The sequence below is a fragment of the Dipodomys ordii genome, unplaced genomic scaffold (assembly GCF_000151885.1).
Source record: "Dipodomys ordii isolate 6190 unplaced genomic scaffold, Dord_2.0 Scaffold94, whole genome shotgun sequence".
In the NCBI taxonomy this organism is placed as follows: domain Eukaryota; kingdom Metazoa; phylum Chordata; class Mammalia; order Rodentia; family Heteromyidae; genus Dipodomys; species Dipodomys ordii.
Genome location: NW_012267310.1, coordinates 3857455 through 3871429, shown reverse-complemented (window position 1 = coordinate 3871429; position 13975 = coordinate 3857455). Strand labels below are relative to the sequence as shown.

The window sequence follows — 13975 nt, the reverse complement described above, 5'->3', positions numbered from 1 at the left end:
AATAGTATATACCATTTTTTGTGTGTAGTGGAAATGTATTCCTGTAACCCTGGCCTTGGGACTCTGTAGTTTTTATTCAGATTTTCAGTAGATGGGATACCAAATTGTTGTGAAAAGCTACTACTACTTGAATGTTAAGTTTACAGTGTTTAGAAATTTATTATAATTAGCATATGTTTGATTTTTTAAAAAATGATTTCAAATTACATCTTCGTTGTGCCACAGGAGTATATTTTCCAGTTTCTCTCTCCATGGCTTGCCTAGAGGGTCATAGTGCTTGGAATTATGCAAAAAATAGGGCTTCAGTGCCATCATTTTCCACATGAATTGGCCCAAATGTTTCTCAGTATTCCTCAACTCCCTGCTTTAGTATTTCCATTTGATTTGCATTAAGAAGTGTTCTATTATGGTGTCTGGCTTACTTGTTTTGTCATTCCTGGGGCTTGAACTCAGGGCCTGGGCACTGTCCCCAAGCTGCTTTTGCTCAAGGCTAGCACTTTACCACCTGAGCCACAGTGCCGCTTCCAGCTTTTTCTCTTTATGGGGTACTGAGGAATCAAACCCAGGGCTTTATGCATGCTAGGCAAGCACCCTACCAACTAAGCCACATTCCCAGCAAATGTGGCTTACTTTATAAATTTCTGGTTCTTTTTTTGGATTCTGTGCTAGAGATCAAACCTAGGACCTTGTACATATTAGGTAAGCACCACTGAGCTGCATCCTCAGCACTGTTCTTTTGGTCTTTTATAATTTTTTTTGTCGGTTGTGGTGCTTGAACTCAGGGTCTGGGCACTGTTCCTGAGCTGCTTTTGCTCAGGGCTAGCACTCTACCACTTGAGCCACAGCACCACTTCCAGTTTTCTGGTGGTTAATTGGAGATAAGAGTCTCACAGACTTTGCTGCCTAGACTGGCTTTTAATCGTGATCCTCAGATCTCAGCCTCCTGAGTAGCTAGGATTACAGGCGTGAGCCACTGGTGCCTGGCTTGTTCTTTTGGTCTTTAGAGGAGACTTTGAGAAAGAATGGCTTTTAAAAAATGAATTTCTCAAATAATAATGTTGAAAGCTTTTTGGGGATTTGGAAATGAACTGCATGACCCTAAGAGTTTAATATGAGTTACCTTCTTGCTTCCTAGGATTGTGCTATGGGATAGGAACTATTATTAACTTGTTTTATAGATGAAGAAACAGGCTCAGGGTGGTTAGAGAAGGTGCCCGATGCCACTCACTTAATAAGCAACATGGGCACGTCCTTAGCCCCTTTACCACGTGGCCTCTCTCAGGCCGGGAGAGTGCTCATTGCTGTTCAGATCACGCTGCTCATTAGAATGACAGGACAAAAATCCTTTTGCATATATGCACTTGGCCCAATATGGGCAATTGCACCTGTTAGTTTGTGGTAAGAATTCCAAGTATTTGTTGTCCCCCTCCAATGGTATCTGATTCTTTTGCTCATTGGCTGATACTTTATTACCAGAGTGACGCCTCCAACCTCAAATTCAAAGTATTTAGCCATTCAAAGTCGAGTCCATTTCTTACATTGGATGTACTTACTGTATCTATTATAATTGTTAACTTATGTTAGGTTTGGCTTGATTTTCTCTTTCAGCTAATGGTAGCAATGGAGAGGATTCACTTTTCCCTTATGTGTTCTTTAAAATTATATGTGTTAAAAACAGACTGTTAGTTTCTAGGTGATTTTCTTAGGAAATACATAACCCATTTCCTTCAGAAGATAGGAACCTGTAGAAAATGCATAAAATGAAGTGGGGCTGTGGCTCAAGTGGTAGAGTGCTTCGAGTTGAAGAGCTCAGGGATAGCACCCAGGCCCAGAGTTCAAGCCCCACAAAGGACAAAACAAACCCCCCCCAAACAGAAAATGCATAAAATGAAATGCTAAAAAAAGTGTTAGAGAATTCAAATTATGTACTCAGAAATGAAAATTACAATGTTGAGATCAGGAAGATTAAATGTGTGCAAATACAGAAATGGAAAATTTGTGAAAGATAAAGCCAAAGTAAATAAATAAGATAGAGGTTTGTTAGTAATATGATTGAAGAATGGGGCCAGGCTCTGGTGGCTTACACCTGTAATCCTAGCTACTTAGGAAGCTGAGGTCTGAGGATTGTGGCTCAAAACCAGCCTGGGCAAGAAAACCCATGACACCTTTGTCTCCAATTAATCAGCAAAAAAAGAACTGGAAGAGGAGGTGTGGGTCAGGTTGTAGAGCACCAGCCGTTAGCAAAAAAGCTAAGGGACATTGCCCAGGTTTTGAGTTCAAGCTGCAGTATTGGCATGTGCATGTATATGCGTGCATTCACACATACACATAAAACCCAAATTGATAGCCCTTTATTAAACTTTGGGGTCTTCATGGCCCATCAGGGATTATGCGACAACCAAATGAGGTAGGCAAAGTTAGCCCATGAGCAAGTGCTCATATTTATGTGTTTTTTGTAGTTAGATTAGTTGGCTTGGTGGAAGGTCAAGAATTTGTTCTCAGTCGGGCGCCGGTGGCTCACGCCTGTAATCCTAGCTACTCAGGAGGCTGAGATCTGAGGATCGTGGTTCAAAGCCAGCCTGGGCAGCAAAGTCCATAAGACTCTTCAATAAACCACTAGAAAACCAGAAGTGGCTCTGTGGCTTAAGCGGTAGAGCCCTCGTCTTGAACTAAAGAGCGCAGGGACAGCACCCAAGCCCAGAGTTCAAGCCCCACGACTGACCCCCCCCCCAAAAAAAATTTGTTCTCATAGCACACATGTGTCAAAACTACATGTAGGTATTACAAAAATATTTTTCACTGACTTTCTCTGAATGCCATAATTCAGGCGAGGAACTTACAGTAGCTTTGGCTCTTACAAGTAAAACTATACTTCAGTCTTTATTATGGTTAGTCATCTCCACATTAGTTAACAAAGAATTTACCTACAGACTACCAGTGGCTCATGCCTGTAATCCTAGCTATTCAAGAGGCTGAGATGTGAGAATTATGTTTGAATCCAGCCCAAGCAGTAAAGTCCCTGAGACTTACTTCCGGTTAACCGCACACAAGCCAGAGCTGGGGCTGGGGCTCAAATAGTAGAGCATAACCTTGAACAAAAAGCTCAGAGGGAGGGTCAGGCAAGGGTGGCTCACACCGCTAATTCTAGCTACTTAGGAGGTTGATTTCTCAGGATCTTGGTTCAAAGCCAGCCCAGGCAGGAAAGTCTGTGAGACTATAAAACTACTAAAGAAAAAGCTGGAAGTGGTGCTGTGGCTCAAGTGGTAAAGCATTCGCCTTGAGCAAAAGCAACTCAAGGATAGCATGTAAGTCGATAGTTCAAGCCCCAGGACTGGCAAAAAAAAAACCCTAACAACTCAGGGACAAAGTCCTCGGGACTGGCACGCACATGCGCACGTGCGCGCGCGCACACACACACAGACAGAATTTCTAGTAACTTGACTAGAAGAGGGAACAATGTCTAGGATTCTTGGCTTTATCTGTGCTTTCAACTGTGTTCTGAATTTGTTCTTCCCTGATAACTAGATGTTACCTCTGGTAGGAAAGTGTGTGGTTAGCAGCTGACATTTAAGCCATGCTGAGCAAATAGAAATCAAATATAACCAACCTCCCGTTAAGAGGATAGGGTTAAGTCCATTTGGGTACATCACTTTTATTCCATTAGAAATCTAGGAAATTTCTGCAGAAATCTAGTGCATCCTTAGAGTCTGCAGAGGGCAAATTCAAAGTTCAAAAGTGATTAATAGTAGGAGTTATCTTACTCAGTGTGGTTTGATAGTAAGGAACAAACCAAGTGTTAGTTTGCTCAATGATTGGTCAGATCAGTCCTGGGGTACTGAAGCCAGTAAAGTAGAAAAAGCAAGATTAACACCATGAAATTGGGGCTGGGAATGTGGCTTAGTGGTAGAATGTATGCCTAGCATGCATGAAGCCCTGGGTTTGATTCCTCAGTACCACATAAAGAGGAAAAAAACGGAGATGGTGATGTGGCTCAAGTGGTAGAGTGCTAGCCCTGAGCAAAAAGAAGCTCATGGACAGTGCCCAGGCCCTGAGCTGAGTTCAAGCCCCAGGACTGGCAAAAAACAAAACAAAACAAAAAAACAAAACACCTAACCATGAAATTTAGTTCATATCTTTTTGTATAGTTTTGGAGATAATTACATACTTGTCTTTTACTCCCAAGCAATATTTGGTGGGGAGAGATGATTGTGCAGTCTCTTATTTGCAGTTGTAACACATACTTATGAAATAGCCTCACAGTATACACTAAGGAGGTGGCATGAGGAGCTGGGAAGGTGGCTCAGTGGTAGAGCGCTTGCCTTGCATGCCTGAGGTCCTGGGTTCGATTCCTCAGCACACATAAGCAAAAAGAAAAAAGCCAGAAGTGGCGCTGTGGCTCAAGTGGTAGAGTGCTAGCCTTGAGCTGAAGAGCTGAGGGACAGTGCCCAGGCCCAGAGTTCAGGCCCCACAACTGGACCCCCACCCCAAAAAGGAGGTGGCATGGCTAGATATTCTGAAAACAAGGGTAGGTCTTTGGGGTTGCCAGGAAAGAAGCCCTGGAGCATCCCACCCCCCTCCCTGTCTCTCTTTGTATGCTGGTTTTAGGACTTGAAATCAGGGGCTTGAACACTGTCCCTGAACATTTTTGCTCAAGGTTAGCACTCTACATAGCACTTGACCCCCAGCTCTAGTTCTGGCTTTTTGGTGGTTATGTGGAGATGAGTCCCACAGACTTTGTTGCCTAAATTTACTTTGAACTGCAATCCTCAGATCTCAGCTTCATGAGTAGCTAGGGTTTCAGGCGTGTTGAGCTACTGGTGCTGGGCTGTAGGCCCTCATTTCACTGTGTTTTATCTTGTTTTATAGGCTTTGTGCCCTGAGCAAGGGGCTCTTTATTCCTGGCAGAGGACTGACCCACAAATCCTCGGATGCCAACAAGCCGAGAATCTACATGCATGAAGGCAAGTATGGATGTTGACTTTTTGTGCCAATGTGGTAGAAAAAAATGATTTTTTTTTATTTGAGAGGTGTCTAGAGTCATCGTTTTGGGCTAGTGAAACCTATGTATTAAATGTAAAAGTTTCATTGATACAATGTCTTAGAATAGTTGAATAATAACTTTGGGTAGAAATTACCTTCATAATCTTTGTCATTTCTGGGACCCTGGGTGTGGGTACTGAAGGCATGGAAGAGACATGGAAAAGAGATTGGAAAAGAGATGTATGTACCTTGCCAGGCGCTAGTGGCTCACGCCTGAAATCCTAGCTATTCAGGAGGCTGAGATCTGAGGATTGTGGTTCAAAGCCAGCTCAGGCAGAAAAGTCCTCGTTAGACTCTCATCTCCAATTAACCACGCAAAAATTGGAAGTGGTGCTGTGGTACAGTGAGTGAGTACTAGCCTTGAGAAAAAGACATCAGAGACAGCATCCAAGCCCCAAGTTCAAGCCCCATGACTGACAAAAAAGATGTACCAACTAAACATTCCTAATCCATAGGTTTTTTTTTTAGGATGATCCTGTTAATCCAGGCTGGATTGAAGTTTGTTTCATTTATTAATAATGTGTGGATTTCCATAATGTAGGATTATTCATATATCTCTTTAAGGGTCCATGTAAATATGTATGAACATATATGTAAATAAGATTAAAAAATTCTGCTTCTTCTTGATTCTTAACGTTTGCCTCACTTCATACTGCCTAGCGGAGTAATAAAGCTGGGCACCAGTGCTTCATGCCTGTAATTCAAGCTACTCAGGAGGCTGATATCTGAGGGTGATATCTTGAAGCCAGTTTGGGCAGGAAAGGCCACGAGATGTGTATCTCCAACCAATAAAAACTGGATGCAGAGGTGTGGTTCAAGTGATGGAGCACCAGCCTTGAGTGGAAATAGCTAAAGGACAGTGCACAGACTGTGAGTTCAAGCCCTATAACTGGCAAAACAAGCAAGCAAGCAAAGAAACAGTCATTTTGTGACAGTGAACATCAGTTGTCTATATATTTTTACTATTCAAGAAAGAAGGTGAAATTATTCAAGAAAGAAGGTGAAATTAGCTAAAAACACAAATACTAGTAAGACTAACTTATCAGACTAATTTAACATTAACTTGCTTTCTTTCAGTTCTTTTTTTTTTTTTTGGTCCGGTCGTGGGGCCTGAACTCTGGGCCTGGGCGCTGTCCCTCAGCTCTTCAGCTCAAGGCTAGCACTCTACCATTTGAGCCACAGCGCCAATTCCGGTTTTTTTTTTTTTGCTTATGTGGTGCTGAGGAATCGAACCCAGGGCCTCGAGCATGCAAGGCAAGCGCTCTACCACTGAGCCACCTTCCCAGCCCTTTTTTTCAGTTCTTTATGATGTAATTCTAGCTACACCAAATATACTGAATTTTCTGTGTGAACACAATTGTCTGGTAGAAAATCAACCTTGTTGCATAAAGTTTGTTAATGTTAATATTTGGTTTGTATTATATAGTTACTGCAGGACTAAGGATAGCTGTTGTTAATTTTCCGTGCCTAGAATATCTGTTTTGAAGTGAGAAAAACATTATTTGGAAGACTATAGGTTTGTTTTCTTGTTTTGAAATATTGATGATATCTAATTAATTTTCCCTTTATCCATATAGCACGTTCATCTCTACATGTGAATGATGGTGTGTGGTAATTAGAATCAACTTTTCTGTTCAACGTTTTTCTTCTGTCTTAAGCTAATTTTGTCTTGCATGCGAGCATGAACTAAAATTCACCTGCATTCTTGGCCTTACCTTGCTTTTTTTTTCCTTTTCTGGCTTAAGTTGTTGTAGCAATTTGGATAGTAGAAATACATGATAAATCAATTATAACTAGACTCAGATTTAGATATAAGTATTAGTTCCTGAACTAAGGTTTTTTTTTTAATGTACTCCCGAAGCTGGGAGCTGATGGCTCATATCTGGAGTCTTAGGTACTCAGGAGGCTGAGATCTGAGGATTGTGGTTTGAAGCTAGCCCAGTCAGAAAAGTCCATGGAACTTTTATCTCCAGTTAACCACAAAAAAAGCCCAAAGTAAAACTGACTCAAGTGCCTTGAGCACAAAAGCTCAGGGGGATAGTGTTCAGGCTCTGAATTCAAGACCCAGAAATGGCATAATAAATACGTGAATGAATGAGTAAATGGACTGAACTCCTGACACTAAAAAAGCCTCATGAGATGAATACTTTAAAATTATTCCTTTGGTTTCTAAAAACGCCCAAGCGATTGGCACACAGGTATTCATACCTGCACTAAGAAGATAGTATCGTTGTTTTGGGATTTTCAGGGAGCTGCTGCACTACATGGGAATTCAGGAGTCTTTGAAGGCTTTTCAGTGCATAAATCACTTTTCATAATTCTTGAGCTCATTGCCATAATCCAGCTCTCATAATGTCTGTTTCGTAGAGTGACCTCTTTATTTTCGTTTCAGTTCGGGATAAGTTGCGAGAGATAGTGGGAGCATCCACAAACTGGAGGTAAGAGCTTTTGTGTTTCAGCTCGAGGTATTTTGTTCAGTGATCTTATAGCTCTGTAGAAGGCTGTGTTGGTGGGATAGAGATCCTTGTTTGGAGATGCATTGAGAGGTGTGTGTTACCAACATTGTTTTTTGTCAGTTATGGGGCTTGAGCATTGTCCCTGAGCTTTTTCACTCAAGGCTAGTGCTTTACCACTTTGAGTCACAGCTATCCTTCCAGTTTGCTGGTGGTTAATTAGAGATAAGGGTCTCACAGACTTTCCTGCCCTGACTGATTTCAAACTGCCATCCTCAGATCTCAGCCTCCTGAGCAGCTAGGATTACAGGTGTGAGCCACTGGCACTTGGCTCAACTTTTTTTTTTTTTTTTGCCAGTCTTGGTGCTTGAACTCAGGGCCTGGGCACTGTTTCAGATCTTCTTTTGCTCAAAGCTACCACTCTACCACTTGAGTCACAGTGCCACTTCTGGCTTTTTCTGTGTATGTGGAACCAAGGAATCGAACTCAGGGCTACATGCATGCTAGGCCAGCAGTCTGCCACAAAGCCACATTCCTAGCCCTGAGATCTTATTCTCTGAATAACCATTTCCATCAAGGTGAATACATGTTTCATTTGAATATATTTATATACTTTCTAGGTATGTTTTCCTTATCTACAAGCACAAGCAGTGTCCAGTTACTCCAAGTGGTGGGTGGGAAAGGAAGAAGAAGTAGTAGGTTCACATTCACCTTTACTAGTGTTGACAGGCCTTGAGTCACAGGGATAGTGACTGCTCTTGCTTTATGAATATCGCCTTTTCTTCTCAGAGACCACGTGAGAGCAATGGAGGAAAGGAAGTTACTCCATAGTTTTTTGGCTAAGTCACAGGAAGCACTACCTCCTAGAAAAATGAAGGACAGTTTTATTGAAGTTTTCTTGCCTTTGGGCAGTGAACCTGAATTACGAGAAAAATATTTGACTGTTCAGAACACTGTAAGGTAACATGGCAATATCTTTATTTGTGTTTTTATTTCCAACTAAGCAATTTATTTGACATATGCTGTATTATAATTCATCTATTTAAAGTGGACAGTCCTGTGATCTTTAATGTATTTAGAGAGTTGTGTGATCATCACTGCTTCAATCTTAGAATTCTTTCATAGCCACAGAGTGCACAACTTATTTTTAAAGAGAGATTATTCTGATATTCATCACATTTATTTTGCTTTATTTCATAGATTTGGCAGGATTCTTGAGGATCTTGACAGCTTGGGAGGTACTGGTATTAATATTTTTAATACATAGTTATACATTAAATAAGATGACTTGAAATGGCCTTTTTATACAACTTGCATGTTCTAAAAGTACAAAAAGGAAGGTTATCTATTACCTTTAAATTGTCATAACTTGGGCTGGGAAGGTGGCTCAGTGGTAGAGTGCTTGCCTTGCATGCCTGAGGCCCTGGGTTCAATTCCTCAGCACCACATAAGCAAAAAGAAAAAAGCTGGAAGTGGCGCTGTGGCTCAAGTGGTAGAGCGCTAGCCTTGAGCTGAAGAGCTGAGGGACAGTGCCCATGCCCAGAGTTCAGGCCCCTTGACCGGACCCAAAAAACAAAACAAAACAAAACAAAAAAATAAATTGTCATAACTTTCCCCTGTAAATAAAGATTTCTATTTAATGGGTTGTAATTGGAGTAAGTCTTCTTCCTAATAATTTTTAATTTTTGTTTTAAAATTTGTTTTGGTTGTCAAGGATTAAACTCAGGGCCTCAGCACTGGTAAGAATAAGCTCTAGCACTAAGCTATAGCCCCAGCTAAAGAATTGTTTTTTCCTGAATTGTGAGAATAAGTTGTCATATTACCCCAAATATTTCAAGGTGTGCTTGCTATAACGAAGTGTAATCTCTCTAGGTACTGGTGGCTCACGCCTGTAATCCTAGCTACTCAGGAGGCTGAGATCTGAGGATTGTGGTTCAAAGCCAGCCGGGCAGTAAAGTCCATTAAAACTCTTATCTCCAATTAAACATCAGAAAACCGGAAGTGGCACTGTGGCTCAAAAAGGTAGAATGCTAGCCTTGAGCAAAAAAGCTCAGAGACAGTGCCAAAGTCCTGAGTTCAAGCTTTATGACCCCTAAAAAGTAATCTCCCACATAACTACAGTTGCAACCATCAAAATCAAGAAATTTTTTTATATTGTCTATCCTCTGATCTCATTCAAACAAACCAATGGTTCTTTTTCTTTCTTTTGGCAGTACTGGGGTTTGAACCTTGGCTTAGCTTGCTTGCTCACAGATGGTGTTCTACCACACCATCAGTTCTGCTTTTTGCTAGTTATTTTGTAGCTAAAGTCTTGCGGATTTTCCTCCCCAGGCTGGCTTTGAACTATGATCCTCTTGATCTCAGCCTCCTCAGTAGCTAGGATCATAGGTGTGAACCACTGGTGCCTGGACGTTGATATTGGTGAATAAAGATGCGGTACCGAATCCCACCTTGCATTTAGTAGTAGTTGTTGGACTATTTCCTCAGATTACAGGCCAGTTCTTTTGTCGGTGGTTCATTTTGTTCCCCTTTTTTGGTGTTTGAATTTAGGGTAGACTGTTTGCTAGAGAGGTGCTCTACTACCTGAGTCATGACCCCAGTCCTTTTGGTTTTCGTTTTTTTTTTGAATAGGGTCCAAAGTTTTAGCCTAGGCTGTCCTGGACCATCATCCTCCATGATATGCTATGTGAGTAGCTGGATGACAGGCACATACCATCACAGCCGGCTTTTTATTGGTTGACATGGGAATCTCAGTAGGTTTTTATCCAATACCCCATCTAGGCACCCCCTCATCCTACTTGGGCTACAACCCCCTGCTCCATGCTGCTTTGCTTGTTCCCACACCATGATTTTTGGACTGCACTGCTGGAAAGGGCTTTGAAAGAACTCCTCATGACACTGGAAATACCCATTGTCATGCTTGTACCTAGGTTACCTAGTAACAAATTTACGTTGGTCTTTACAATATAAACATTCATACTTGCTTATCTGTCTTTGGTCTACTTACTTGACTATATGCAGGAATTCCTCTGCTCTTGCCTCTCTCGTTCCCATTACCTCCAACCGATCAGTCCTTTTCATCTGTTCACTTAATTCTGTTTCTTCCATTTCATTGAAGAACTTGTCCAATCACTTCTGCTTACGTCACAAGCCTTTCCCCAACTTTATTTTTCCCTCAAGTTATAAACACAACGAAGTTCTCTCTTTTTTTTTTCTGTCAGTCATGGGGCTTGGTACTCTCCCTGAGCTTTTGTACTCAAGCCTAGCACTCTTCCACTTTTCCACTCTTCTACAACTCCACTTCCAGTTTTCTGGTGGTTAATTGGAGAAAAGTTTCATGGACTTTCCTGCTGGGGCTGGTTTCAAACTGATCCCCAGATCTCAGTCTCCTGAGTAGTTGGGATTACAGGTGTGAGCCACCAGCACCTGGCTAAGGTAATCTACTTAAAAATGAACAAATAGGTAAAACTCTTTTCCTTCACAACACTCTCAAAGTGTCTTTGCTAACTTTCTAGAAAGAACTGGAAGCCGTTTGCTGTCGTGCTGTGTTCCTACTTGTTATTTGTTGGCTTCCTATGTTGTGGATTCTGCTCTTCTGTGCCATCAAAACTACACTTGCCAAGCTCACTATTAGTCCCCTTATTGCAAAATCTCATTTCCATGGCTTTGTGACCCCTATGTAGCTTCTAACACTGTCCCAGCACACCCCTGGCCTCTGCTGCACATTCTCTGTAAATCATCTGATCGAAACTATTTTTTTTTCCTGAGGCTTGAACTCAGGGACTGGGTGCTGTTCCTGAGCTTTTTCCATTCAAGGCAAGTGCTCTACCACTTTGAGCCACAACACCGCTTCTGCTGTTCTGGTGGTTCATTGGAGATAAGAGTCTCACAGACTTTCTTGCCTGGGCTGGCTTTGAATCTCAATCCTTAGATCTCACCTTCCTGAGTAACTAGGATTACAGGCATGAGCCACCTGCTTCTTGGCTATCTCATTGAATCTTAATGCTTCAGTTGCACCTGATATGCTGAATACTTAAGTCCTCTGTTCTGAGTTCCAGCCAATTTGTCTTCCTGCATTGGTATCTTAATGTGGGCATGCTTTTCCGCTTCTCATACTCAGCATGCTGGGTGAGGGCATAAGGTGCTTGTTTAGCATGTGTGCGGCCCTTAGCACTGCAGAAATATGGCAACTAATTGGAAATGGTACATTTTTGCTCTTCTTGTATTCACTTGTATTCACAAACTTGGGTTTCTTAAATTTCTCATCAATTCTAACTTAAAAGACCCTGGATCTTTTCTTCTACTGTCACGATAGGTCAGACCCACAGAATTTCTGGGAACCAGAAATGCCTTTAAATAGGGTTTCTTGCCTTTAGCTGCTCATGCTTCATTGCATCCTTTAGCAGGTGCATATAATCATTCAACAAGTGTTTTAAAAAGTATACGTTCTGTCGTGAAGATGGGTGGTACACATCTGAACAGGTCAAGGGGTGTGGGGGGGAAACAGGGAGGCCAGTAAACACATAATTATACTCATCTTTAAATGTATTGATATTTGTAAGGTGCATACAGCCATGCTTGGCACAATTGTATCCTTGTTAAGATTTGGAAGTATGCCGGGCGCTGGTGGCTCATGCCTGTAATCCTAGCTACTCAAGAGGCTGAGATCTGAGGATCGAGGTTCAAAGCCAGCCCGGGCAGGAGAGACCATGAGACTCCTATCTCCAATAAACCACCAGAAAACCGGAAGTGGCGCTGTAGCTCAAGTGGTAGAGCGCTCGCCTTGAGCTGAAGAGCTGAGGGACAGCGCCCAGGCACAGAGTTCAAGCCCCACGACCGACCAAAAAAAAAAAGAAAAGAAAAGAAAAAAAAAAGATTTGGAAGTATACAGAAAACAGTGAGAGTTGAGGGTATGGTGGGGGCAAGGGACCTGGGTAAAATAATTTTTTCATGATTAGGCAAGAGTCAAGATGTAAACAGATAGCTGAGTCTTTGTGAAGATGTTCGTTTTATACTTTCAGATGTATGCTGGGTTTTCTCTTACTCTCTCTGTCTCTTTGTGTTGGTACTAGGACTTGAACCCAGGGCTTTGAGCTGTCCATTGGCTTTTCCAAGGCTTGTGCTCTAACTCCTGAGCCACAGCTCAACTTCTGTTGTTGTTTTTTTTGTTGTTGATTAATTGGAGATAAGAGTCTCACCAACTTTTCTGCCTTGGCTGGTTTGGAATTTGAATCCTCAGAGCTCAGCCTCCTGAGTAGGTAGGATTACAGGTGTTAGCTACCAGCTTCTGGCTTACACTAGGTTCTTACTGTGCATTATGTTTCTTGAATGGTAACAAGCCACTTGGTGGTCTTGGGCTTTGGTTTCCTCACTGATTCTGAAATTGAGGGGGCATACTGAAGTGTCTCCAGATCTCTTCAGCTTTATAGAATCTTTGATGCCAGGCTTGGTGGTAGACACATGTAATCCTGGTGCTAAGGTAATTAGTGGAATATTAGTTTTCAACACATGATAAGACTTTGTTTAGTAATAACACTTTTTCTGGATTTCAGGGAGAAAGATGTTAGTGTTTTATCTTACTTGATATTCTCCTATTTTTCCTACAGTTCTTATTTCCTACATGCACACCAAAAATCATTCTGTTAAGATGTCTCCTATATCCATAGTCACAGCCCTGGTTGACAAAATTGGTAAGCAGTATTGATTTCTAGGCATGCTTATAACTTTTAGTAATTAGAAGATAGTTTTGAGATAAGAGGAAGTATTCTTTGGGGGAACTTGAATATACATATATAAATATGAAAATATTTTGAATACATGATAACAAGTTATTTATAGAATTAGGTATAAGGATTTTGCAAGATTCCAGTTTTTTACTTTTTATATTCTTTACATTGTGTCCAGTTTTCAAAAGTCACACAAAATTATTTTATGTGTCCTAAAATTAGTTTTGAAGACCAGAAATAAATTTACTAGAATTTGCCAATTTTTCCAGTGCTTTGTTTATAGTACAGAAAAAATGTCAGTAGGGTTTACATGCCAATTCACTTTCTGTTTTTCAGATATGTGTAAGCAGAGCTTAAGCCCAGAGCAGGACATTAAGTTCAGTGGCCATGTGAGCTGGGTTGGGAAGACGTCCATGGAAGTGAAGATGAAAATGTTCCAGGTCTGTATACACCTGAGGATTGCCCCCTGTTTAAATACAAGCAGCTGATCTCAGTGGCAGAGAAAGTATCTATCTGTATGCTGGTGTGTAGCTCATAAGAGCTAGATAAACTACTGACAGTCCACGAGATACACATGGTGGGTTAATATCTTCCTCTTGGACAAAGAGGAATACATTCTTTGATGTTTATATTTAATATTTATTACTTTGTAATCTGATATAATGTCAAGTCAAAGTGCGTGTTTCTGTTTTTAACCAAGGAGGATTTCACAAGTCTGAGTTATGTTAGATGTGAATATATTTGATCACTATATTA

General features: G+C 41.3%; 1 protein-coding gene across 1 annotated transcript in view; it reads left to right on the top strand.

Moving 5' to 3' along the window:
* The window catches only part of Acot9 (acyl-CoA thioesterase 9), a 34122-nt gene that overhangs the window by 3432 nt on the left and 16715 nt on the right, over window positions 1–13975 (top strand). The window contains exons 2-8 of the mRNA XM_013026543.1: window positions 4867–4961; window positions 6618–6644; window positions 7433–7478; window positions 8283–8453; window positions 8694–8731; window positions 13100–13183; window positions 13556–13659. Of these exons, the coding sequence (XP_012881997.1) occupies window positions 4867–4961; window positions 6618–6644; window positions 7433–7478; window positions 8283–8453; window positions 8694–8731; window positions 13100–13183; window positions 13556–13659 (565 nt within the window). The remainder of the gene's footprint in view (window positions 1–4866; window positions 4962–6617; window positions 6645–7432; window positions 7479–8282; window positions 8454–8693; window positions 8732–13099; window positions 13184–13555; window positions 13660–13975) is intronic.